This window comes from Leuciscus leuciscus, assembly GCF_965113295.1.
Source record: "Leuciscus leuciscus genome assembly, chromosome: 25".
In the NCBI taxonomy this organism is placed as follows: Eukaryota; Metazoa; Chordata; class Actinopteri; order Cypriniformes; family Leuciscidae; genus Leuciscus; species Leuciscus leuciscus.
This window is the reverse complement of record NC_138724.1, coordinates 9,660,946-9,687,434: the sequence shown is the minus strand read 5'-3', so window position 1 is coordinate 9,687,434 and position 26,489 is coordinate 9,660,946. Positions and strand designations below refer to the sequence as shown.

The following is a 26,489-nucleotide window of genomic DNA, read 5'->3' as shown; positions in this document are numbered from 1 at the left end:
TATTCTGTAAATCAAATGTAAGATTAACGAAAATATTATTGGTTTGGAATGACATGAGGTTGAGTACATGATAGAATTTTTAGTTTGGGATTAAATGTCCCTTTAAATGTGGTGTACCTATCCAGGTATATGGAGTAATTAGGATACTCCACAAAATCAGCATTCATACTGATACTGATATTGTGCTAAAATGTTAGTTCAAGTGTAGATGTATATATATTTGTTTTACTAGAAAGCATTCATGTGAAATTCATTACTTTCTGTCAAGCTTTATCAGAGAAATACATTGCATTGCATATATCCAATTAATTCTGAGAATAAAGCTGCCGGGACAGACTTATCTCATCGTAAGGCCCATCGTGTCTCGTACACTTAACCATACTTTCCAAATCATACTTTTTTAAGCTCATTCTAGGCCATTGGTTTATCAAAACTAAATTTCCCATGAATTCTTCTGTTTCATACATTAACAAAAAACAGGTTAAGCCCACAATCAACCCAGCAAAGGTTACGTTTTTATATAAATAAATCACATAAGTGACATTAGACTGTATTTAGAACAGTTTTTTTTAATATTTGTACAAAAAAATGCAGCAGCATAATTTAAGTATAACTAGCTTAACAAGGATATTTGTATTATTTACAATGTATCTTGTGTCTGTAAGTCTGAACTTTAACATGTAATTTGCAAAATATCTTACAGTATAAGAACACAAATTTCCATTTGGAAAGTGAAATTCCTTTGCGATATCTGTGACTGCCGTCACTCATCAGGCCGCAGAATATCATACTTTGCTTCTTTTGGACTGGCTTTCATTCACAGAACCACCCCGCTTGTTTCTATGGTGAGGAAACGTGGGCATCAGCTCTGGTTCACATGCTGTAGAGAAACATGGAGAAACATCAGCAAAACCTGCTTAAAAAAGCATCTCAATACAGCAGGCTTGTGCACAATTCAGAATTTCAGAATTGGCCTCCATTCAATTCATGAATTGGAATTTGAATTGAATTGACTCCGCCCCACAGGACGTTGAATTGAATTGAATTGAATTCCACTTCCTGTCATTCCAATTCCATGGCAATTCAAAGAAATTCCACACAGTCACACAACATAAAGAATCATTTATTCCAATGCAAAAAATTACTGAGCAACACTGTTGCATCTGATTCTCAATAGCTCCTCAAATGTGTTTTCATTGAGTCTGCACCGTTCTGGTCTGAATATCTTTCCTGCAACACTAAAGATTCTCTCAACAGGTGCAGAGTGAAGTTGTAAGGGACTTCTGAAACTTAAAAAGTCTAGTGTTGCCCATCAAATTGAGCTTTCAAACAAATGTTCACCTCAAATTGTTTAGCAACCATTTTAAATACTTGGTTAAAGTAAAGCATTCTGGGAAATGGAGTCATGTTCCATCATGTTCCACAAAATTACAATAAATCAAACTTAATTATTTGTTCTGTGACTAGAGCTTTTAACATTCATTGCTGGGGGAAAACATATCATTCAAGCTAATATCATGTATAATGCAATCATATCTGACATATACTGTAAAGCTTCATTGTTAAACACTTCACTTAAAATATGTATATGAATTTCTTTGAATTTTTATTGAATTGCATTTCTGCTTCCTTTAATTCAAATTCGAATTGTAATTCTAGATCCTGTTTTTGACATCAATTCAAATTCAATTCAAATTCAAGAATTGAATTGGAATTAAGGAGTCATTCTCAATTCAATTCTGAATTGTGCACAAGCCTGAAATACAGAGAAATGTGGAACACTTTATCATAAGCATTTTTTTTATATTAGTTCATTTATTAATAAATGTTTAAATTAACATATTGGCAATCAAATGTTGTATTTGTTAACATTAGTTAATTCACTGTGAACTAACATGAACAAACAATGAACAGCTGAATTTTTATGAACATTAACAATGAGCAATACACTTTTTACAGTGTATTTATTCGTCTTTGTTAATGTTAATTAATACATTAACTAATGTTAACCAATGAGACCTTATCATAAAGTGTTACAGAAAAATGTGTAAAACTAAATAAGCCTGTACTTACGCAAGGGCTTTTCCTTGAAGTAGGAACTTTCCAAACAATCTTTAGCTGTGGCTCTATAAGAAATTGCAATATTAAATAGCATGACTTATTTTTTTCCACATAATCAATTTTAGGACCATAAACATCTACTGTTTGTCACTTAGATTCAAGCTAATGTAACATTTAAAATACATATCTGAATAGAAAAAAATACATATCTAATTAAAAATAAAGCACCCTGAAATTGTTTTCCCAATTTCTCTCTGTCTCTGTCTCTCTCTCTCTCTATATATATATATATGAAATGTGTGTTTCTTGTACCTGCGCTGTGGGTTGTACATGAACAGAAGGTTGAGCAGTCTCAGACCAGCTTCTGATAACCAGGTGAACTTGTTCTTTAAGTTGTTGTAGGGCTGCTTCCTCAGACTGTACTGCCCAACCAGGGGTAGACGCGAGAATCCCTAAAATTCACAAGAAACTCCACATTTAAAGTCCCCTCTGGTGAAAATCAAGTTTTTAATGTTGTTTATATGTCTGTGGTGTTTTTAATGTGCAATATGCTTTAAGACAAACCATGTGTAAATTCATAAGTCAACACCATTGCTGAGTATTTCTCTTTTAAACTGCAGTGAACCAAAAACAGTGTCAAAAACGTTTTGACAATTTTTACAATTATTGACTATAGGGGGACTTTAAGTGTTTAGCTTGTAGTATCAACGTTCATCACAGTTTTTAAGTATTTTTTCACTTCTAAAACACACTTCCTACATTTATGGATCTCATTTTGAAGCTAAACTCAGTACCGGCCAGATGCTCTCGTTGGGCGTTCCCAACAGCTGTACGATCAAATCCACCTGCTGGATCTCTGAAGCTCCAGGCAGAAGAGGTTTATGGGCAAGAAGCTCAGCAAAGATGCAGCCAACGGCCCTGCAAGAGGAGAACACAGACATCTGTTCATGAAGCGCTGAAAAGATTCTGCTCTGGTTTGTGGGAGTCCAAGATCAGGAAAGGGAGAGAAAGAGCGAAGAAAGATCTACAACCTAGACTTCAAAGCGACAGATTCTGATTACATGTAGAGTAACCGCTGATAACTTTTAAGTGTCACTCTCCACAAAATGTATGACATTACATTTTGTTTTGAAGGAAAGGGTGTTTTTCTCTCACTGGTGTTTATTTTCATGTAACCAGCCATTTTTGAACCCTTTTAGTGCAGCGGCTGACTGCAGGGGTGGAAAGAGTACTGAAGTACCATTCCATTACTTTCCAAAAATTGTGGGAAGAGTAAAAGTACTTGTCCAAAAAACTACTTGAATAAAAGAGTATAGCTTATTTAAAAGTACTCATGAGTAGTGAGTTGTGAGTATTGAGCTGTGGATTCTACACCCTTATAATAAACACCGTAATCACTGAAATTCACATTCTCTTTTGTAGTTTGTCAGAAAGAATGAAGAATATCTATCATTCAACAGTTTTAATTTGTACTTTTTAAAATACATTACTTATCAGTGATAAACTGTATCTAAAACAACAGGGAAATACTAGAAAGACGAAAAGATGAAAAAGTTACTTTCAGTATACTCATCATTTTAATTAATGTATAAAAAAAGTAAAGTAATTTTAATTAATGAACACTGAGTGAGTTATTGGTGCACATAAAATTTCAATGTTCATTATCAATTTGTAATTCGTTACTTCACACCAGTTCCTGTTGACTGACAGGTGAGTAGGCGGCAGGTGGTCACATGTTTCTGACACATCTCCATACATCATCTATTTAGTGCTGACCACCTGCAATCAGATCATCTGAGAGAGATCGTAACACAATGCGTCAACAGGGTCACACTTACACAGTACATACCACAGAAAGACATTCACATCATGAACAAAACAAATCGCCTACAAACCTTCTCTTCGAAAACTCACTCAGGTCATTCATGTTCTTTAAAGGGATAGTTCACCCAAAAATGAAAATTCTGTCATCATTTACTCACCCTCAAGTTGTTTCAAACCTGTATGAATTTCTTTTTTCTGCTGAACACAAAAGAAGATATTTTGAAAAATGTCGGTAACCAAACAGTTGATGGACCCCAATGACTTCCATAGTAGGAAAAAAAAAATACTATGGAAGTCAATGGGGTCCATCAACTGTTTGGTTACCGAAATTTTTCAAAATATCTTCTTTTGTGCTCAGCAGAAAAAAGAAATTCATACAGGTTTGAAACAACTTGAGGGTGAGTAAATGATGACAGAATTTTCATTTTTGGGTGAACTATCCCTTTAATGCAATATGACCCATCTGATTATACAGACATACAGCCTACAAGTCACCAAACAAGAGATTTCACTCACCTTAATGCAAAATAGATGCCGTCTGGTGATATCAATTTAATGTGCTTCATTATAGTAATGTGATATAATACAATGATAAGTCATGTTCGCATTATGTCAAAACTGAACTGACGAATTGGAATCTCGCCTGATAGTCAAATCACCTTCGAGTGTAAACTGAATGAGCCAATGGACCATTGCGTGTGAGATTTGCATTGTGCACCCCTCCCCGCGAAGTGGGTATATAAGGAAGAGCTCTATATAAATAATACTTGCATATTCAAGCTTTTGCTTCGGAGCGGAGCGTTTCGTCAATTCTGCTCTGCAATCATCTACGAGTGTTGACGAACCCAGAAGAAGCTCCAGAGAGTGTTGGTGTGACGGCACATCAGTGGTGGACGCCATTAAAAGGGACATTGCCCTCTAAAAGAGCATTTCTCTGCATTCATTGAGCTAAAAGAGTTCCTGTGCTCACTACAGGCTTCTTATAGTCTTGCACGCTGTGCAGCAATAATTCCCCTGTGCGCTTCAGCACTGCGAAAGTGCTATTTCCCAAAAAGAGCAAGTACGGGTGTGACACCGCGTCTTTTTAAGATGTCCTTTTAAGATGCGTGTTTCTGGATGCAGTCGTTACCTGGCCCCGTCTAACAGTCACGATTACTGCCTCACGTGCCTGGGCTTAAAGCACGCTGAGGAGTCATGTACCCACTGCGGGAAGATGAGCATCACGGTGCTGCGGTCGAGGCTCAAATACCTCAAACGAGGGGGAGTCTCCTCACCTATGCCCCGATCTAGTTCCTCTGCCCAGCACAGGGCTACTTCAGTAAATACACAGGGTGACCCGAGGATCACAGTGGGGGCTCTACCGCTGAGTACATCTCCATGGGTCCCCCACTCCTCTAGTGCATCGCAAGCTGTGGAGCTTCCGGCTGAGATTGCTGGTCCTTCTTATGAGGGACCTTGTGTGTTAAATTCAGGGCTCCGGCGGAGGATCAGATGTCGATCGCTGCATCGGAGGGTGGGCTAGAGTCCTCCGGGGATGAAGACTCGGCTGAGTTGCTCCCTTAGCTGACGGTCATGCTTTCCCAGGCGGCTGAGAGAGTCGGGCTCAAGTGGAGGCGTCCTGCCCCAGTGCCTTTCTTTCCGGAAGTGCATGAAGAGGTTACCAGGTAGAAGGCACCTTTTTCTGCCCGAAACAAGCTGGTGACTCCTCCCCCCTCACTACCCTCAATGTTGGGGTGGCCAAGGGGAACATGGAGATCCCCCCGGTGGAGCGTGCAGTTGTGGTGCAATTGTGTCCACAAAGAGCTGCCGCCTGGCGGGGTAATCCGCATCTCCCATCCAAGGCCTGTAAGTTCTCATCCATGCTTACGGTTAAGGCTTACAGAGCCGCTGGACAGGCCGGCTCCACCCTGCATGCCATGGCCCTCCAGCAAGTCTACCAGGCCAAGGCACTCAAAGAGCTGATGAGGGGAATTCTGACCCAGGTTTGGTGCAGGAGCCGCGCACAGTGACAGACCTCGCCGTACATGCGACGAAAGTTACTGGGGGAAACACTCCCACTCCCAGCAGCCTCACAGAGGGCGTCCTTCAAACCACTGCAGTCAGTAGAGCTTAAAAACCTGTCTCTTAAGACAATGCTCCTGACTGTACTGGCTTCTGTTAAGAGGGTGGGGGACCCGCAGACATCTTCAGTCGACAAATAGTGCCTGGAATTCAGACCAGCCAACTCTCACATAATCCTGAGACCCCGGCCCTATACGTGCCCAAGGTTCCCACCACTCCTTTTAGGGATCAGGTGGTGAACCTGCAAGCAGGGCCAGATTTATGCATAGGCATTCTAGGCACGTGCCTGTTCTCGCACGTCCAGGAGGGGCCCAAATACAATGGGGAGAAATAATATTTTTATTATTATTATTATTATTATTTCACTCTAATGCTAAAACTATGTAAGACAATTACTTTATAAATTAATACAATTTAAAATATAGTCATTTTTAACATAAATCATTACTACTTTTCACCCTTTACACATTTGAAGTGCCACAAGCAGTTTGGGGACTCTCTGCTTATTTACGATAAAAGGGTAAATAAAGAACTGGCTCTCTGAATAAGTTCAGTGTTTTCTTTACTTTATTCCCTTAACTAAGACGAGTTGATACATATCTCTCTCGTCTCAGTGCGTACACTCAATCGCTCTGGCGCGCGGCGACACTTTGATAGCACTTAGCTTAGCCCAGTTCATTCATTAGGGACCAAACAGAGATGAAGCTAGAAGCGACCAAAACCTCCACGTTTTCCCTATTTAAATACAGTTACACAAGTAGTTACACGACCAAGTATGGTGACACAAAATAAAACGTGGCGCTTTTCTAAGCGGGTAACGCCACGTTTTATTTTGTGTCACCATACTTGGTCGTGTAACTGTATTTAAATAGGGAAAATGTGGAGGTGTTTGGTCGCTTCTAGCTTCATCTCTGTTTGGTCCCTAATGAATGAACTGGGCTAAGCTAAGTGCTATCAAAGTGAGACGAGAGAGATATGTATCAACTCGTCTTAGTTAAGGGAATAACATAGTTTAATATGAAAAAATGGTGGAGTGTTCCCTTAAGAAACACTTTATATATAAAGGTTCATCTTTTATGTATTTGAGGAGCGGAGAAGAGCGTCTTACATTTGTCGTTGAGAAACAGCCAAAATAGCCTGTGCGTAACGCTTCATTATAATGTCAGATTTTGGCCAAAAAAAAACAAACAAGCGCCCACATAGCTACAATAATCTTCATAACCTTTAAGCTGATGAAAACGTGATGTGATGGACTGACTGCCTGAGATTCAGCCGTTCTAATGATGGAAAAACTCGGCATTCACCGGACAAAAACTTCCTAACTTAATTTGAGCTTGATTTTGGTAGTGTTAATAATGACACATGCGAGTATATGATCACATACAGTATAAAGCCACAATATCAAATTTGACATAACAGTGTTTAATTATTATTATTTTTAAGTTTTAAATTTTAAATCCGGTCCTGCCTCCAAGTTGCCCACGGAGGAGGCAGACCCAGTCTTGCTTTGCTCTTTGTCCCGTTCACGCTTCCTGTACGTGGACCGAATGCAGAGGTTCAGGACCTCAGACCAGCTCTTTGTCTGTTCTGCCAGCAGAAGGGAAAGGCTGTCACCAAGCAGAGGTTGGCCCACTGGATAGTGGACACCATAGTCTTGGCATAGCAGGCCCAAGACCAGCCATGACCCCTAGGGGTGCCACAATTACTGTACCACAGCTGAACACCGTCTCGGCTCCTCAGCACAAAACTGGAATGTGTGAGTGCAAGCGCGCTTCCTTATATATCCACTTCGCGAGACGGGGTGTGCGATACAAATCTCGCACGCCAATGTCCATTGGCTTGTTTAGTTTACACTCGAATGTTGTTTGGGCTGTCAGGCGAGATCCCAATTCGGCAGTTCAGTTCTGACGTAACGTCTCCATTCTCTCCTTTAGGGAACGGGGGTTACATTGACCTAGACGTTCTTATTATTGTAGTATAATGACAATAATGGAGATGCACTGTTAAATAATAATAGCAGTAAGAGTAATAATATCAAAGCTAGGTACAGTAGGTGACTTCAATATATTAAAAATATTGATCACACTTTCAAATTTTTTTCTTATACCTATTTTTATTGACTTATTTGTTTCCATTTTGTACTCAGTGACCAATGGTATCATTTCCATTGACGGCTGCCTATCTGAAATACTGGCTCGAGACACACAACCAAAAAGCTTATGTCTTTAAAGACTTTCCGTTCCTTCTGCTTCTTTCCACTCTGTCTTGACTAATATCTAAAAGGGTAATCTGATTACTCAAGACTTTGTTCTAGCACTGTTTGTCCAGTTCTCACCACATGTCCAGGGCAGTCGTCTGAGTTTTGGTCCCTAGGAGGAGCTCTGGTGCACGATACCTGTGAAGAAAACATTGTCAGTAATGGAAAGAGGGATTTGATGGATTAGCGGGATGATAGAGAGACTAATCAACCTGAAGTTTATCTGCTTACCACAGAGTGACTACTCGAGGAGTCATGGGCTGTAAAGGGATACCATAAACACGCGCCAGACCAAAGTCAGCTGAGGAAAAAAACATCAGACATCCATTACTGACAGAAAACAGAAGTCCACATACAGAGTAGCTCATTGAGTTCCTGATTCAGAATATGTGGGCGAATCTCATAAAACCTGCCAAGAACATTGTCTAGGTCATAGTTCACCCCAACATCTAACAGTTGGGGGGGGACAATAAACATAACATTTCTCAAGAGCAATTTTTGAAAGGGACACAAATAATACAGTCAAAATTGTACTTGTAAGGATATGTGTACAGTGGACAACAACACAAAGGGATAGTTGTTTAAATTTGAGTTAGGTTCACCACGTGGTCATATTATGATAATTAAATTATCTTGCGTACTCCACATAGTATTTTAGGTTAAGTCTGGGACAGAGGACGTCTCTTACTTAGATATTCAACTGTAGTAAGTCCACTGAACTGCCACTTAACATTATATTGAGCAAAGCCCAACACAATGGTAGATCTACAATATTAGCCTAATACCAGTTCACACATTGGCTTATCGCCATGTTAGTTGTAGTGGGTGACTTACTATCCAACAAGCTACGGTATTAAACAAGCTAGGTAACGTTTTAATTGCCAATATAGCGGACTCATAGAAAAATACATTGGATATCATCATTTTTTAAATTTTCTTTATTTATTGATGACTCAGCATCATCTGTATTAAATAAAAAATAATCTCTTCATCCAATGTTTAAAGTGAATGAAATAAGCCTAGTTCCACAAATACTGAGAACTCTCCCACCGGACTTTTGTGTGTAGGTGAGGTAAGGGTTGCCAGGTTCACAACAAAACCCTCCCAATTGCAACTGTGGGCTTACAAATTTAAGAATCTGTTTAAGATCTGCTGATCTTATGTCCTTACATAACATAACATAACATGAAAAACTAAGGTAGAGAACACTGAATTTAGCATTTAAGGTTATGATGATGTTATCAGCTGTTAAGCAAAGTTTCAAGCAAGAGATTCTTGCCAGTCCTGTTCGCTCTATTGTAAATTAAATGAGTCAGATTATTGAGACTCTCACCCTTTGTCTCTTGGAGCCCCTGTCCCAGTCGTTGAATAGTTATGCTGATTGGATTAGGATTGGTAACACTCTAGAGTCTGGGGCGGGTTCCTGTAGCTGTATACTTCATTTGCAGGCTTTGTTTAAGGTCGTCACCCAGGTGCTTTGTCTTCATTTCTAAGCACTGCCCTCTAAATGTATATAAACTACAATGTACACTGCCTTAGTTAGACTTGATGACTGCAGCTACGACAGCTCGTGTTCCCAATAAAGAATCCTGCTGAAGATACAACCAAGTCTCCTGGTCTTCGCTTTGAGTTTCCTACACTACTCAAAACTATCCCAAAACTAGCCTTCTGGAGGGTAAAATCCGTTTTTTGGCGGGGTTCCCCTGGTATATCGCGTTATTGGTGTCGATTCAACCCGCGGACTTCAAAAACAACCTGGGGCAACAGTGTAAAAGTAGCCCAATTCTGCGGGAAAACCACAGACTTGGCAACACGGCCACAGTGGACCAAAGCACTGTAAGGCAAGGGAAGGAGGACTCAAAATGTTTCTTTTTGACCCATACTACTTATTAAATTAAGTAAGTAAGGGGGTGGGGGGGTAACCCTCAGAGGGGGTAGGACCTGACCCCCCTGCGATTTCCGCCTATGCATGAAGACAATCAAGCCTACTTGCAAGAGCATTTTCACATTATTCATGCCAATTAAATCACATTTCCCACTCAAATTCATACTATTCTCTAAAGTTTATTTATATCCACTCACCTATCTTAACACAGCCCTTGTCTGTCATCAGTAGATTGGACACCTTCAAATCCCTTTAATAAAAAGAACAAGCATCAACATGAGAAATAACGAAATTCATCATTTAAGTTCCACATTATTCATACTGGATAATCAGTATATACAGTGTCTGTCAAAAGTTTGGAAACATTAAAATATTTAATGGTTTTGACAAAGTCTCTTCTGCTCACCAAGGCTGTATTTATTTAAAACAGTGAGTAATATTGCAAAAATATTACTACAATTTAAAAGAACTGTTTTCTATTTGAATGCATTTTAAAATGTAATTTATTCCTGTGATCAAAGATGAATTTTCAGCATCATTACTCCAGTCTTCAGTGTCACATGATCCTTCAGAAATCATTCCAATATGCTGATTTGCTGCTCAATAAACATTTCTGATTATTATCAATGTTGAAAACTGCTTAATATTGTGGAAATTGTGATGCTTTTTTCAGGATTCATTGATGAACAGAAAGTTCAATGAACAGCATTTATTTGCCTTTATTAAATAGAAATCTTATGTAACATTACAAATGTCTTTACTGTCACTTTAGATAATAGTATTTATAAATGTATAAATACTGTAAAAAATGTACACAGTAAATGTCAATTCTCTCTTTTTTTATTTGTACCACACATTTTTGAATGGTTTTATTGTTTCCACAAAAATGTTAAGCAGCAAAAACTTTTTTCAACACTGATAATAATAAGAAATGTTTCCTCAGCAGCAAATCAGCATAGAATGATTTCTGAAGGATCATGTGACACTGAAGACTGGAGTCATCATGTAATTTAATCATCACAGTAATACATTACATTTTAAATGTAATCATATTTCACAATATTACTATTTTTACTGTATTTTTGATTAAATAAATGCAGCCTTGGTGAATCTTTTGACAGGTACAGTAACACTAAGTAGCAGGGGCTCTTAAAAGTAGAAAATAATTTTTTTTCACTCAGTGTTCACTGTGCAGTTGAAGCAATAGACCTGAAATGTCTAACTGAACAGAACAAGCTTTAATTAATATTAGTACGCTCTGACCTGTGAAGAATGAAGTTGTGATGTAAATACTCCAGTCCTTTAAGCAGCTGAAGAACGATACACTTCACCTGTGAAAAGCAAACAAAAGATCAATACAGCTCCTTTATAAACACGCATACAATCAGATTTGATCCTAAATTCCATGGCTTCTATCCTGCATCAAAAGTGAGGAACAAAACGGGATTTTAAAACCGATGTGAAAATGTTCTTATGCGTATGCCAGCAGAAGAGCATGCATACAAACTTTCTGTGATTATATACCTGACATAATTTATTATATCTAACATAATTTACTGAAATGAAAAGATAAATAGAGAATCATGTCCAATATGCACTAATATTATTATATGCACACGTGAGCAACATTAACTGCTTTGTTATAATTACATCACTGAAATTAATTTTTTATGTTTATGAATTTTCTTGTGTGTGAATTTACACATACACACGTTGGCCAGAAACTGGGCCATGCCTAGCGTGGGGTGATGAGCGCCTAACCCATGATGATGAGCGCCATACTCCTTATGAACCATAAAGCGAAATTCTGTATTCTGCCCGTTCTGTAGATGGAGTCGAAGCGCTTGCTCACTTGAATTAATAAATCATTGTTTTATAAATCGTTAGTAGGAACATTTCGAAAACTGCTAATGCTCTAGCCAGAGGAAAGAGCTCAAAAAAGCACGTCTATTTAAAAATTCTAAATGGCAGAAATTCTGGTTGGGCACAAGTTGAAACCATAGTATGCATTTGACTAATTTGATAATCCTTATCTGTATTGGACATTCATATTGATAAAACCATACACATGCCGAAGACTGTTGTTTCTTTCTTAATATCTGTGTGCATTTAACTTCTACCTTATATGTCTTCTTTTGTCTCTGTCCAGTATTTGCAACAGCCAAGTCAAATTTCTCATAGAGAATTCTTAACATGTCTTTAAAAACCTATTCTGATTTCAGACTTATGGCAGAGCATTTCAGTGTATGAAGATGAGGTAATTCACCAAACGCACCTGAGCTTCAGAGAAAGGTGACTGCATGTTCTCTAGCAGACTGGCGAGATCTTGCTCACAGTAACTCATCACCAGAAAGAGGCTGATGTTAAAAAAATAAGGCGTTATGAAATAAGACACGGTATAACAAGACTTAATTAAAAATACATTTCATACATCTCTGTTTATATCTGTGAATGAACAGTTTATATTTTCTTTAGTCACCTCTCTAAATGGCTTCCCACCACCACCTCTTTCAGCTCTACAATGTTTGGGTGTCTCAGTCTGATCAGCAAGTTAATTTCCCTCAAACTGCTGATTGGAATCCCTAAACATACATAAACAAAATAAAACACCATACAAGGTTTCTGTTTCTTGCATTGTATTGTTTATTAACTATATTTTTTATTATTATAAAAATGTAAAAGTGTAAAACAATTGGTTCATGTTACACTTAAAGGGATAGTTCATTACTCACCCTCATGTCGTTTCAAACCCGCAAGACTTCCGTTCATCTTCAGAACTCAAATGAAGATCTTTTTGATAAAATCTGAGAGCTTTCTGTCCCTCCATTGACAGCTACACAACAACCACTTTACACTTCAAAAAGTTCATAAAGAGATCGTAAAATGTATCCGTCTGAATTGAGCAGTTAACTGAGGAGATTTGATCACTTTATATGATGAACAGATTGAATTTAGGCTTTCATTTACTTATAAACATTCATCGTTGTGATAAACAGAAGCTTAAGCATGTTCACTTGAAGTGCAACAACCAAACAGTTTCATTCATGATACTCAGCACGTTTGAGCTTCTGCAAGAAGTTTGTTTTTGCACATCAATCAGGTTCGGTTGAGCTTCTGTTAATGTTTGCTGATTAATGTTTATATGTGAATAACAGCCTAAATTAAATCCATTTATCATATCTTCACATTTTTTTTGACTAAACCGCTCAATTAATATGGATTAGTTTTATAATCTCTACTTATTGAAGTGTAAAGTGGTGTCAATGGAGGGACAGAAAGCTCAGATTTCTTCAAAAAGATCTTCATTTGTGTTCCGAAGATGAACGAAACTCTTACGAGGGTGAGTCATTAATGACAAAATTTTCATTTTTGGGTGAACTAACCCTTTAATATGTATTATTTGCTCAACCTCATATATTAATTTCAAAACTTGTACTTTTTCCATGAAACACACAAGGTGAAATTTAGCAAAATGCCCAAGCTGCTCTTTTTCATACAATAAATGGACAATGGGGCTATCAGACACAAACAAGGACAAAAAGCACCATAAAAGAAATCCATATGGCGTGTGTGCTATACTCCAAATTTTCTTAAGTTAGGGTTAGCATTGTGTGTGGACACAAATTTACAAATCCTGCCTTTAGTCGTGACTCTCAAACTTCCGTTCTCACTTTCACATTAAACCCTCCACTAATATTACCTCCTCATTATCTTTTATGACACACACCAAAAACCTTCAAGCTGGCAGTAATAAAACCCCTTACCAAGAAACCACAATTTGATCCTAGATAATTAGTTAATTATAGGCCAATCTAAAACCTCCCTTTTTTTTTTTTTTTTTTACAATTAAAACTCAAAAACTGTTTATTTTTTTGCTTAGAAATAGCATCAGTAAAGAAATTTTGTCCAGATTCATGCCACAACATAGTAGAGACTGTGCTCTTATTGGTTCATCTCTTATATCTCATATCGAATACTGTAAAATCTTAGCACCGCCTTTGGAACTATAGACCACAACTTTTGCTGTATAAGCTTGAGAATTATGTTGCCATTTGTGGACAGGCATTAGCATGGATTAGATCAGTGGTTTTCAATGCTGGTCCTGGGGACCCACCACTCTGCACATTTTGTATGTCTCTCTTATCTGATGCCTGCTATAAACTACAGACAGATTTCAGCAATCCTTTAAGATCATTACAAATCACACAGTACGATATGGATCTAATAAACTTGGGTGCGACATGTATGTAGATTGTACCGTGATGACACGAATCATAGGCTACGACGCAAGTTAGTATAGAAAAATAAAACGGAATCAGCAAGCGCTAGTGGTAAATAAATATAGCTAGATAATTCATACTTTGGCACTTGGGGTTATGTCAGTGTTTCCCACAGGATTTTGTGAAACTGAGGTGGGTGAACATCGGTCTCTCTAGGGGGGTCTGGGGGCATTGCACCCGGAAGAACATTTTGTACATCTTTAAGTTAAATTCATCAATCTGGTGCACTTTGAGAGTTCAAAATTAAGAGCGCCAACCCATTTTCAGTGTGCAAATTGAACAAAGAAAAAAGTCTGTGCATTGACTTGTACCTGAACTTTAAAGGGGACTCAAACCTCTTTTTAGTTGTGATATAGGCTAGTGTCTCAGTCTACATTACACTACATGATAATAATATTCCTATAAAAGTAACCATATTATGTAAAACAAACACACTGAAAAATAAATGAAACTCTCATAATTAGTTTTGTCCTAATTTCTGTACTTAGTATAAAAAAGAGGAGGAAGCGAAAGAGGAACATGCCTGTAGTTTTCGGGTAAATTCCAATTGGAAGTGAGCATGTACCCTACTCACACTGAAGGGCAGAGCCCTTAAAGTGGGAACTTTGGAGACAGCAGGGCACTTGTGTGTCATAAAGAAGTTGTTTGGAACGCACTTGACAAAGGGAGCAACTAAAGACCACATAATTTCCTCATTAGCTTCACATGGATTGTTACCACTACAAAGCTAGGCAGTGACAACAGTAATATCTTATTATTATACACTAGGGATGAATGATTATGCACAGCTTGTCAGTGAAGCACAGCTCTGTGATCAGTAGTAAATGGTGCTCCATCTTCAAGCCTTCTCGGGTATTGTCAAAATAATAAAGTATATTTATACTTCAATGCTAATCGACATAGCCTTTATCTCTGTATAGAATACTATGAAATAATATGTTGTGTGCCTTATTCTGAGTAAGAAGCCACATCATCTCACAGAAGGATGTTTTCAAACACTCAACTTTGACTGTAACCCTGTTCCCTGAAAAAGCGGGAACGAGATGCTGCACTGAGATGCTGCGCCGGGAATGCTTTGTGTATGACCGGCTGTGAATAAATGTGTGTAAGACGCCAATTAAATTGGCCTTGAACTTAAACCTCTGTCGATGACGTCACTGGAACACACGCTCGTCAGAGGCTACAAATAGATGTGCAATAGGTGACCTCTACAGGTATAACTTTGTTTGAAGAGACGTACAGGCACATCCTCAGTGCAGCAATGAAGCGCAGCATCTCAATCCTGCTTTTTTTAGGAAACAGGGTTACAGTCAAGTAACCAGAGTTTGTTTTTTTCTGGACCCCTCACGATTGTGTAGTGTGTGCTCACAAGTAGTGTTGCTTTCGTCAACAAAAATTATGACTAAATATAGTCGTCAACAAACCTTTATCACGTGACGAAAACGAGACTAGATGCAACGTAAATGCTGCTCATGTGACGATGACTATAATTAAATGTATAATGCAAAATATTGTTGACGAATAAAAACAAGACTAAATGTGGTTTACAAAATAAAAACTATGCTAAAATGTCTCTTCATTTTCGTTGACCAAAACGAGACGAGACGAAATGTTATAATGTTATTTCGTCCCGTTTAGTCGCGTTATTATAATAATAATTATTTTGCAGTATTTCTGTTTCCTGTGTCTCACTTCAGGAGCTGCATCAGGTCGCACTGTGCAGACGCAGGTGACGTCACTTCCTCAAGCCCCACTCGCAGCATTATTTAGAAGATGCAGCAGCGGTGAGTTAGCGTAAACGACAACAAACAAAGTTAAGTCTGACACAGAGAAAGGGACTGATGGCCTGCCAGCCGGGGTTCAGCTTTGGGAGAAAAAGAAGAAACGACATTTGGATCAACTTTCATTACATAGGAGTGGAAAAGAAAACGGAATGTGTTGTGGAAAAAGATGGGGAGAAATGCGCCCACAAAAATCACAGGAAAAAACACCACGAACCTTAAGAGACAAGTGTGTGTACTTCTAACGTGTTTGGTTGGTAAAATAAATATGTTGTAATGTATTCAAATCAGAGCATCTTCCATGTCTGGAATGGATGTATTCTTGAGTCTATAAGGTAACAATAATATAATAAGATAAAGATATTTGTTTGAAATGGGTTTGGCTAAAAGAAAATGTAGGTTTCGTCTGGGTTAAATAGAAATATTGACTGGGTTAAATAGAATTGCATTACTAAAAAAAGACTAAAATACAATTTTCATTGACAAACTATAATAAATGTCATCAGCTTTCGTCGACTAAAACTAGACGAATAGTTATGGATAATTCTGACTAAAATAAGACTAAAATGCTCAGACTTTTAGTCGACTGAAACTTGACTAGACTAAAAAGAGTATGAACGTGACTAAAACTAATAAAAACTAAAATGACAGATTGACACAAAGTAGACTAAAACAAAAATTAAAACAGGCCGCCAAAAACAACACTACTCACAAGCACGCGAAAGGTCTCAGACATTAGCTTGGGATGTTTACTCAAGGACTTGTGAGCCCTGAGTAGCATGAACATCCAAACTATAAAATCTTATAAATGTATGCAGAGAGGACCAGCCTGCCGCATCACATACTGTACTTGTTATAAGGGGGCGCCCCTTGCCAATGCATTCTACCCTGGTAGAACGGGCCCTAATAGGCTAGAGCAATGGCATCTCTCACCCAGCGTGACATTGTTTGCTCACCGGTTACGACCCTCTAAGCAAATGAAAAGCTCTGACTCCCGCCACTGGCTAGTGCGGTGGACGCAAGTCTGAAGAGCACGGACTGGACTAAGTCAGTGAAGTTTCCCCTGCTCCAGACAGAAAGCTTCAAGAGTGATCGGATGTACGGTCGAGTAGTCAGGTTGATCATACAGAATAGCTTTCACCATTCCCTGGGTAAAGTCTAAGCAGGATGGCGAGGTCGACAGAGCCTGCAAGTCCCCAATTCTCTTCAGTGAAGTAATTACCATCAGAAAAATCATTTTTAGAGTCAAAAGCTTTCAGGTGCTGACTCTAGAGGTTTGAATGTGGTCTCAACCAACCCCTCAATAGGGGATGATAACTTCTCCAGCAGAAACTCCAGTACTGAAGCAATCTGGCAGTTAATTGGGTCTGCATGACATGCAGTACACCACCTTTCAAAGACACCCCATTTAGTTGCATAGATTCTTCTCGTGGAGGGAGTCCTAGCACTGAGAGTGGTCTCTATGACATCAGCTGAAAGCCCAGAGTCCCTCAGTTGCCATGAAGGTCCCCTGAACTTGAGACAGAAGGTCCTTCCTGTTCGGTATCACCCAGGGGTTTATGTAGTTGACTACCGTAGTGTTGTCCACCCGCACTAGGACATGGTAGCCCCTTTACTGGTGGGAAGTACTTCAGGGTCAGAAATACAGCTATCAATTCGAGGCAACTGATGTGCCAATCGAGATGATGACCTCACCAGATCCCCCGGGCTGGACGACCACCTAAGACTGCTCCCCCGCCCATTTGGGAAGTGTCTGTCGTTAGCATCTTGCGACGACAACGCGCACCTAGAGTGGGACCCAAGGTGAGGAACCGGGGTCTGAGCCGCATAGAAAGGGAACGATGTCGAAGCGCATAACCCTTACCATAAACATGAATTTTATAAAGTGCAAGAAGCGTTCAGCATGTGAATTTCCATAAACATGGATTTTAGAAAGGGCACAAAGCACTCAGTGCATGCCCTTGCCCTTATTTGCCTTTGGGGATTGGCCCTTAGATGAAATCCCCTGGCTTTGAGCCACAACTGAAGCAGTCTCCTGTGTAGAAGCCCATCGGGATCACCGTGGATGCAGTTGCCAAGGGCTGCTAGGACTGATGAACAGTAATGTCCTGACGTAGCAGGATGTTGCTTAGGATGTTTAAAAATGGTCTTGACACAAGCGGGAGACCGTTGCGCCTGCATGGTGTATGACCATTTAAACCCCAAGTACGCTGGCCTCTGGGTGAGAGAGAGAACGCTTTTCTTGGCATTGCGTCTCAACCCCAGAGAGACAAGATGAGTGAGGATCGATCTCGGAGTCGAAGCACAAGCTCTTGAGACTGGACCAGTTAGCATGTTAGCATGTTAGCAGTTAGCCAATCGTCTACATAATTCAAAATGTGGATGGCCCTGGAGTCACAGCGGAGCCAGACGTGCATCCATGCATTTTGTGTATGTGCGGGGAGGCTATGTGCGGGGAGGCTAGGTTGAATGGAAGAACCTGGTATTGGTAAGCTTCACCCCCGAAAGCGAAAAGTCTATGGTATAAAATGACTTTATCTTGCTGGAGTTTATTGCTGTTCATGTAACGGTCTTTTAGATCACAGCACTGGAGTAGAGAGCACTATGAATTGTTCTTCACGCACACAGAAACTGAAATTTAAATCTGTTAAAAGAAAAGGCTAAATAAACTATTGCATTGATATAATACACTACGCATCAATATCTCTTCCCTTTTGGCTTTAAACTTTTCAATGCGAACCGCTACGCTACGAGTACGCATGCTCCATGTTGCTTCAAGTGCATCATTCTGTGCATCATTCTGGGATAAGCATAAACGCTTTGTGCTGCTCTGTATTGGAGCCTTTCATATTATAATACTTTTGTGCAATGAATGATTAATAGCCTTTCTTCTTCTGTCCTATCTATAATATGTTTCTGCCTCATTAAACAGCTGCGCTATACATTTAAAAAAAAATCTTTTCATTTTATAGTAGGGCTATATATTATATAGAAATATATTTACTTGTTTTTCGTGAATGTATTTTACAACAATACAAACATTTTAACAGATTTAGTGCTACACTTATTCACTTTTATTTGTTCATCTCCACTATTTTTTTTTCACTAAATATTTAGATGTAATACAATTATTGTTCACTCATGATTTTTCTACAGTAACATTTGCTGCTGAATTTCCCACTAATCTAGTTTATAATCGTATTTTGTCATAGATTATGATCATATAATTTTTTCATGCGTTGTTTTTCTTTATAATGATGTTTAACACACAAAAGAGTAATTGTCAGTTCAACACAGAGATGTACAGAAATTCTACTTTTTTCCCTTCTTTTTTTAAATCACTGGGCTGATATCGGACCGTTACCGGCCGATACTCAGAATTTTTGGTATTGGACCGGATCTGAAAAATGGTATCGGTGCATCCCTAGTCAAAACGCCATTTATTGTTTTAAATTCGTGATTAAAATGGACAGAATTCGAAAGATGACACTTTGTGTCTTTTTAGAAGTAACAAAGCACAGAGCTATTTGAAATTATTGGATGAGGCACGCTAAAAATAGTGTTTAGTATAGGGAAATACTGCAGACCTGGCAACCCTGGCTTGAACTACTTTCGTATTCATCATTTAATTCCTCAGCATTAAATGCAGCCAGATATCAATCAGACAGGTAAACAGTCTGGATGAAAGGCTGTGCTTAAATCTTTCATTAGATCAGCCTGGTATGCCTGTAACACAGCCATGGTGTGCACTGCAAGTTTGTACCAGTCTGACTCGGTGTGAAATGCCTCTTTTTATGAACGAGTTAACTCGTCAAGGGGGTCTCTCATTTCTGGGGCCAGTGTAATCGAACTCATAATCCATCTCGGAAGAAAAAGAGATGCACTGTCCTCTGCCCGAATCGAAGAGGCGCCGGGGCGTGCTTCGGAGTCAGGCAAGAGGACATCCCAGGACGGACCCGTCTCTCGCTCCTCAGCTAGATCGACTTGCGAGCGTGAAGCACTGAACAGTTCACAGTGATCACAATCTCTGTGCTCCAATGCAAGAGCAGCAAGCTCTTCCCCCAAACACACAAAGTGTGTCTTATTCAGGCATGGGCTGTGAACACAGAGAAACCTTGAGTGACGCTCATTTTCCTTTTTATGCTGTAGACACAACTGTAGCCTACTAATCACAGGGCCATGCTTCACTGACAAGCTGTGCATAAATAATCGCGGCCTTTGCGATTTCATAATCTATATCAGTTTAAGCGCGATTTCGGATTGATTGCGATTAATCGTCCAGCCCTATTATACACTAATATATACAAATTATATTGTGTGCATTCCCAATGTGCTCTCAACTTTAAGTTAAAGGGGTCATCGGATGAAAAATTCACTTTTATATTTGCATAAATGTGTCTTTGTAGTGTGTGGACACAACCACAATACAATGAAAAAAATAAATTCACTCCTCAGAAAGCATAAACACTCAATAATCAAGGCATTTAGATTTTCTGAGCAATATGATGTCGTATTGCTCATGCTCCGCCCATGACCGCTGACGGACTGTCCCGTATTAGCATATTTACGCCTTCAGCCATTTGTATACTATCCGCCAAGGCAGCGCTTTATGTGTCTTGTGTCGACACCCCCCATGGAAGAGAGGGGTGGGGTGAGCAGTTGCTCATTATCATTTAAAGAGACATGCACCGAAACAAGTAGCTGTGAACGGAGCTGTTTTTGGGGAGGTAAAAAGGGTGTTGTTTTACACAAAATTTGAGGAATTTCAACCAAAGTATGTTACAAACTTTACATGAAGACCCTAAAGAATAATACCAACTTGTGGAAAATGGGCATCCGATGACCCCTTTAAGCACTTTACACAAAGCATTAAACACATTTCTTACTGTACCTATGAAACTTTTTAAAACTTAATATGAAATGCATGACTACAATGCGTGTAATACATCACACCAAAACAAAACAACTTATATTATTCTAATACATTAACTCCAACTCTCCCGCCATAATCAAGATTTAAAATGAATCGTGATGATTCGCCCTCCTGGGTCACATGACCACAAATGATTAAATAACTTCCTTGAAGTGACTATCACATGTTCCCTTTGCTAACGGAATTGAGGAAGGGATTTGGTTGTTCACTTTCTTTGGAACACCACTATAAATGGTGTCCCCTTCCAAAAGTGCCATTTAAGGGTGAAAGACATGATAAGCTGGATCAAGTGTGTTTAATTAGGGTTGAAGCTAAACTCTGCAGGGCTGTGGCCTCCAGGAACTGAGTTTTGCACCCGTTTTAGATCCTGATCAAGCACAACTGAGTGCCACAGGGATCAGTATTTCACAGTATCCGCTTCCCTGGGAAAGATTTTCACCACATAATCACATAAACATAAAATGCTAGAATAGAATTTGTCACTTGATGGCTGTATCATTACATCATCTTCTACAGCTAAGAATGTAAATATGTTGTGCTTGATAGCAATTTGCTTTTGATAATCACATTGTAGAACCACTAATCAATGTGTTCTTAACTTCAAGATTATTGCAGTGCTTTATTGGGTTGCTGTTCTGCAAGCTCAATAAATAAGCTCCATTTGGTGCAGCTGCTAGAGTGCTTACTAGAACCAAGAAATATAAATAATAAACATAAACGAGCCATTTTGCCCCACCCAATTCTGAAACTCGTACCAGATGTACATTTTCGCCAGTTCTGATGCGTGTGCAAAGTTTTGTGAGTTTTCGATTATGTTTAATAGGCCCTCAAAAACGCGATTCACTTTGGAGAAGATGTTCAGTGTTGGTGTTCGGGCCCTAAAGATAAATATCACAATATCAATTTAAAATTGTGGGATTAAAAGACTGAAATACTACCGTAGCTCCCTTATAAGAATGCTTCAACCTCTAATTTTATACCAGGTTCACGTTTTTGAAGTTTACACGGAGATGATAAAAGTTTCCAAAAATTTTCAAAACTTGTACCTTGGAACCTATTTCAAAGTTTGCGTTCTGGAGCACAAAACACTGCTGTCGTTCAAATGAATGGCCAGAACACATTAAAAGTTTTCTGTTTTCAGTTAAAACGGTGTTGTGTAAGCGGCCCTTAAGTTAATAACTAATGATTTTTTTTACAATGGAAGTGAATCAATCAAAAACTTACTTGGACATTAAACAATAACTTTTTTCTAGAGCTGCTGTAAAGACAAAACAATCTCTGGTAGTGTAATTTCCTATTATCTCTGTAAAGCTGCTTTGAAACAATCTGTATTGTTAAAAGCGCTATATAAATGAAGGTGACGACCACAAAATTAATAATTTTCTATCACAGTAAGGATAGATATCATGTAGCTGTGTATTGTGAATAAATTGAATTGTATACATGCAAGAACCATTGCAGTTTCTTCTTATTCCTATCTGGACAAAATTGCTTTCAGATTAATGCAATATGGTCCACTTTCATTGAATGAAATAGAGCAGTAGCCTAAGAAAACATTTCACGATCTTCTTTTGTGTTTCATGGAAAACGAAAATCATATAGGTTTGAAACGAAATTTTTTGGATGAACTATTTTCCATTTAAAGTATCAAACTGACCATCTTTCTCTTTATCCATTCGCACTTTCTTCAACGCAACAATTTCATTTGTCCTTGTATCACGTGCTCGGTCTGTAAAACCACATCAATCAAGAAATTATTATATTTCTGTATGCCACATCACAGATATAATGATGCATTATATTTTCATTGATATGATTATTAGTCCTGCCTGTGAGACTCACACACGATTCCATATGTTCCCTCTCCAATCCGATTCATCTTCTCGTACTCCTTCACACTCCTGCATTTCCCCAACTAACGTTACACACATCAGGCACAATTACTGCAATAAATGTTTATGTTACTCTTGTTTTATAATACAAATACAGCTTCTATTTAAAAGACGGCAGGTCTTACCCGTTCACTGTGGGGTATTACAAACGTCTTGTTTGTTTTTAAAGATTTCAGCTTTAAAGGGTCTAGATCTGTGTCTGCTGTGCTTTCCATCTCCAATCACTCCAGATTCGTCCGGATCAATAATTAATATAACACTTTAACGTTTCATTACTGTAAGTATTCACGTAAAGCCAGAGCAAATCTAACTTCGTCCAGCTCAAATAAACAAGCGGAAGGGTAACTCCGTGAAAGCTTACAGTCGCTCATTTGAACGTCCACATGGACAACCGTCAGCGTTTAGTGAGTTTATTCTCGGACAACACAAATGTAAATCTGATAACTGAAAATAAATATAATACGCTGATACAGGAGATCAGGCAGTACATTAGCACAATCAGATACTGAATAAAAAAAGCCACTTCAAGACAGAGTATTTGTAATAGATTTATTTGTTTTTTGAAAGGGAGTTATTTTTATTAGGCCTTTCTCATTACCTTTTTGTTGTTTAAATAACAAGGGATTGATGGTAATTTAAGTAAGTGTATAAAACGGACGGAGGGTAGCAGACGGTAGGCTATGTGTCTAAATTATTCATTTTTATTTTATTATTCTGGTTTAGACACAATTCAGCTTTCTAAAAAAGAACAAGACAACGCTGTCACGTAGCCTACTTTTTACATTAGTGGATGGCCAAGTTTCTTCTTCTATTGTATTGGCTTTGTATATCGTTAAATGGAAATAGGATTTCCAAATGTACCCGTACCAGTCCTTGAATGAATACAGAACTGTTTTGAGTACAAAATGCCACTGACGTAAACAGTCCTGCGATTTGAATGTCTCTCAGTGGATAATTCTGCTTTATGAATCTTTCTGACCCTCTGAAGGAAATATAACTTTATATGGAAGTCGTTAGCTCGGTAGCATTTGCCCCCATGACTAGAATAACTAACATTTTTATTTCATACCTCATTAAATCAGACTGTGCCTTTGACCAAACGACCTCGACCAACAACCACAGGACTTCCCATGGGCCGGGGCTCTTTATTAGCTTCCTCTATTTTCAGACTCACTGGCCTTTCCAAAAGGTTTTCTCGAGATGGAGTTGTGATGATGATCATAGGTATAGCAGAATTATTAAATGATGAAGGTGGTGGTGAAGATGATAATGATGATGAATCGCTGCTGAGAGACTCCTCTACTGTGAGAAAGAAAAAAGTACAGTTTTATATTTCTTTATCAGCATTTTACAAATAATTAACAGTGACGTGCAACCACCCATTAATTCATATAAGCATTATCACTATATTTAAAGTTTGAATTTAATTGCTTAGCTATTACAATGAGTAGCCTATTGATCGAAAATGGATTCACCATAATGTAAAATATTTTACAGTATAGGCTATATTTACCATTACATTATCATAATGTCATATTTTAGTGTGTTTGTTTATTTCTCTAATCACACTTAAGTGCACGCTAAATTGGATTACTGGGAAATTTACGTCAGAAGAAAAACATTATAGATTAACCTAATTAATCTGACACAGCAGGACAAACAATATTGCATACAGTAGGCTAGTTAAAAATTAAGTTAATTCAAATTGATGTCTAAATGGATATTTTAAACTACGTCTCGTTTTTGAAACATAAAGCCGATAAAATGGTCGTTTTACCTGGGAGAACCTGCTTTCTTGGTGCAGAGCCCATTCCCCATCACGCAACGCAATGATTCTCTCTGTAATAATTCTGTTTGTGAATATTTCTTTCTCCTACTTTGGCATTTCTCGCACCGGCATTCTTCCTCTTAAATACACTGACAGTCTCCTACTGACAGTCTCCTGCAGACGCAATACTTCTTCAACTGCACCACCACACAACACCGCTAAACCCAAACACACAGCCCGAGCAGTTTAATCCGATGCCTCGAGCAGGTTCTTTTTTAATGAATTAAACACATACAGAGCAACTACGGTTGTACGATTACCAAAATGAATGACTCAAATGACTCGGTTCTTTTTAGTAATAATAATAATAATAATACATAGGTCTTATATAGCGCTTTTTAGTGAATCAAAAACAAATCTCTCACTATTTATGTTTAACTGTGAACTTTTTTTTTCTTTTCTTTTTTTTTGATAAGTTAGTTTGTTTGTGTTTTGTAGTAAAGACTGCATCAAAATGTTGGATTTATGCCACATTTAAAAATACCATGAAAGTCATTCGTGTAAACTTTTTTAATTTGTGATTACGAATTTCCACTATTACATTTTTAAATTAGAAATGTTGAACCTATAATTTAAACACACAGGCATTTCACACTGAATGCAACAAAAACTAATGGACTGAATTGCGATGAGATTCATTTATGCTTGTGCCTGTTTCACGGAAAGCATATGTCCCAGATAGCAAAATTTGTCTGGCCCACCTCTGGGCCTCATCCTTGCTTCAATTCTGGCCCAGTTCTGGCTGGGACCCCGGCCCAAAACTGGCCCAACGCACTGAAAACGGACTCAAACAACTTCCTCTGGCCCAGATGTGGCCCACACCCTGTAAAATTACTCTTATTTATTGATATGGCCCAGGTCTGGCCCAGGCACTGTAAGACAGAATCATCTGGCTGAGATTCGGCTGGGTCCCCGGGCCAGCTGTGGCCCAGAAACTGGCAGTAAAACACAAATTCAACCATTTAAAAAGATTAAGGGTTTTTATTATAAAATTAACAAATACACTTTAATATAAACATGTATTAACAATGAACAAATACACTATATTAACATTTATTAACAACACAATTTTTAAACCACAAAATAACATTTACCATTTATCATATGATTAAAAGAAAAACATCCTTCTCTTTCACACACAAACTCTCTTTCACTCTCTTTAACACTAAATAAATTCCTTTTGCAAATGTCAAGTCACCATTAAATAACGCTATATACAGTAATGACTGTTTCAAAGCAGCTTTACAGGGTTAAACAGGAAAATTATCAATGATGCAAACAGAGTTCAATTTCAGAATCAGAATCAGAATCAGAATCAGAATCAGAAAGAGCTTTATTGCCAAGTGTGCTTGCACCCACAAGGAATTTTTCTTGGTACTGAAGCTTCCAGTGCACATATACAAATACAAATACAACAAGAAACATAGTAATACAAATTCTAAGAATAAAATATATATAAAAAAAAAAAAATAGTATAAAAGTAAAAAAAAGGGGTCACAGTTGGGTTTAGTCTGAATAAACATTTACAGATTATGAACATATTTACAGTATTTTGAGTAGTATGAATAATATAAGTATAAATATCACCTGAGTTAGAGAATATTACACTAGACAGTGGGAGTCTAGTGCATGTTACAGATTATGAACATATTTACAGTATTTTGAGTAGTATGAATAATATAAATAT

At 38.2% G+C, this 26,489-nt stretch overlaps 1 protein-coding gene across 4 annotated transcripts; it reads right to left on the bottom strand.

Annotated features, from left to right (window-relative positions):
* Positions 1 to 549: 549 nt before the first annotated feature.
* Positions 550 to 24,977, bottom strand: cdk10 (cyclin dependent kinase 10). 4 transcript variants are annotated; one of them, XM_082160510.1, is made up of 14 exons: positions 24,752 to 24,977; positions 24,044 to 24,276; positions 22,925 to 22,997; positions 22,740 to 22,811; positions 12,568 to 12,670; positions 12,364 to 12,445; positions 11,352 to 11,419; positions 10,286 to 10,338; positions 8,435 to 8,504; positions 8,282 to 8,341; positions 2,856 to 2,979; positions 2,374 to 2,513; positions 2,074 to 2,126; positions 550 to 880 (listed from the first exon to the last, which is right to left on the bottom strand). In XM_082160510.1, the coding sequence occupies exons 3-14, from the start codon at positions 22,959 to 22,961 to the stop codon at positions 786 to 788; spliced, it is 957 nt and encodes a 318-aa protein (XP_082016636.1). In that variant the 5' UTR covers positions 22,962 to 22,997; positions 24,044 to 24,276; positions 24,752 to 24,977; the 3' UTR covers positions 550 to 785. The 4 variants fall into 4 exon arrangements, with proteins under 4 accessions (XP_082016636.1, XP_082016637.1, XP_082016638.1 ...); XM_082160511.1 differs by having other exon boundaries at positions 24,044 to 24,273; XM_082160512.1 differs by lacking the exons at positions 24,044 to 24,276; positions 24,752 to 24,977 and adding an exon at positions 23,100 to 23,995 and having other exon boundaries at positions 22,925 to 23,025.
* Positions 24,978 to 26,489: the final 1,512 nt, after the last annotated feature.

Bases quoted from the DNA above. Each gene is read 5' to 3' on its own strand.
- cdk10 (XM_082160509.1), bottom strand. From the start codon at position 23,189: ATGGAAAGCACAGCAGACACAGATCTAGACCCTTTAAAGCTGAAATCT. The intron at 12,671-22,739 runs GTCAGTTTGATA...ATGTATGTTTAG, and splicing joins AATGGATAAAGAGAAAGATG to GGATTCCAATCAGCAGTTTG. The intron at 2,127-2,373 runs GTACAAGAAACA...AATTTCTTATAG, and splicing joins ATGTACAACCCACAGCGCAG to AGCCACAGCTAAAGATTGTT.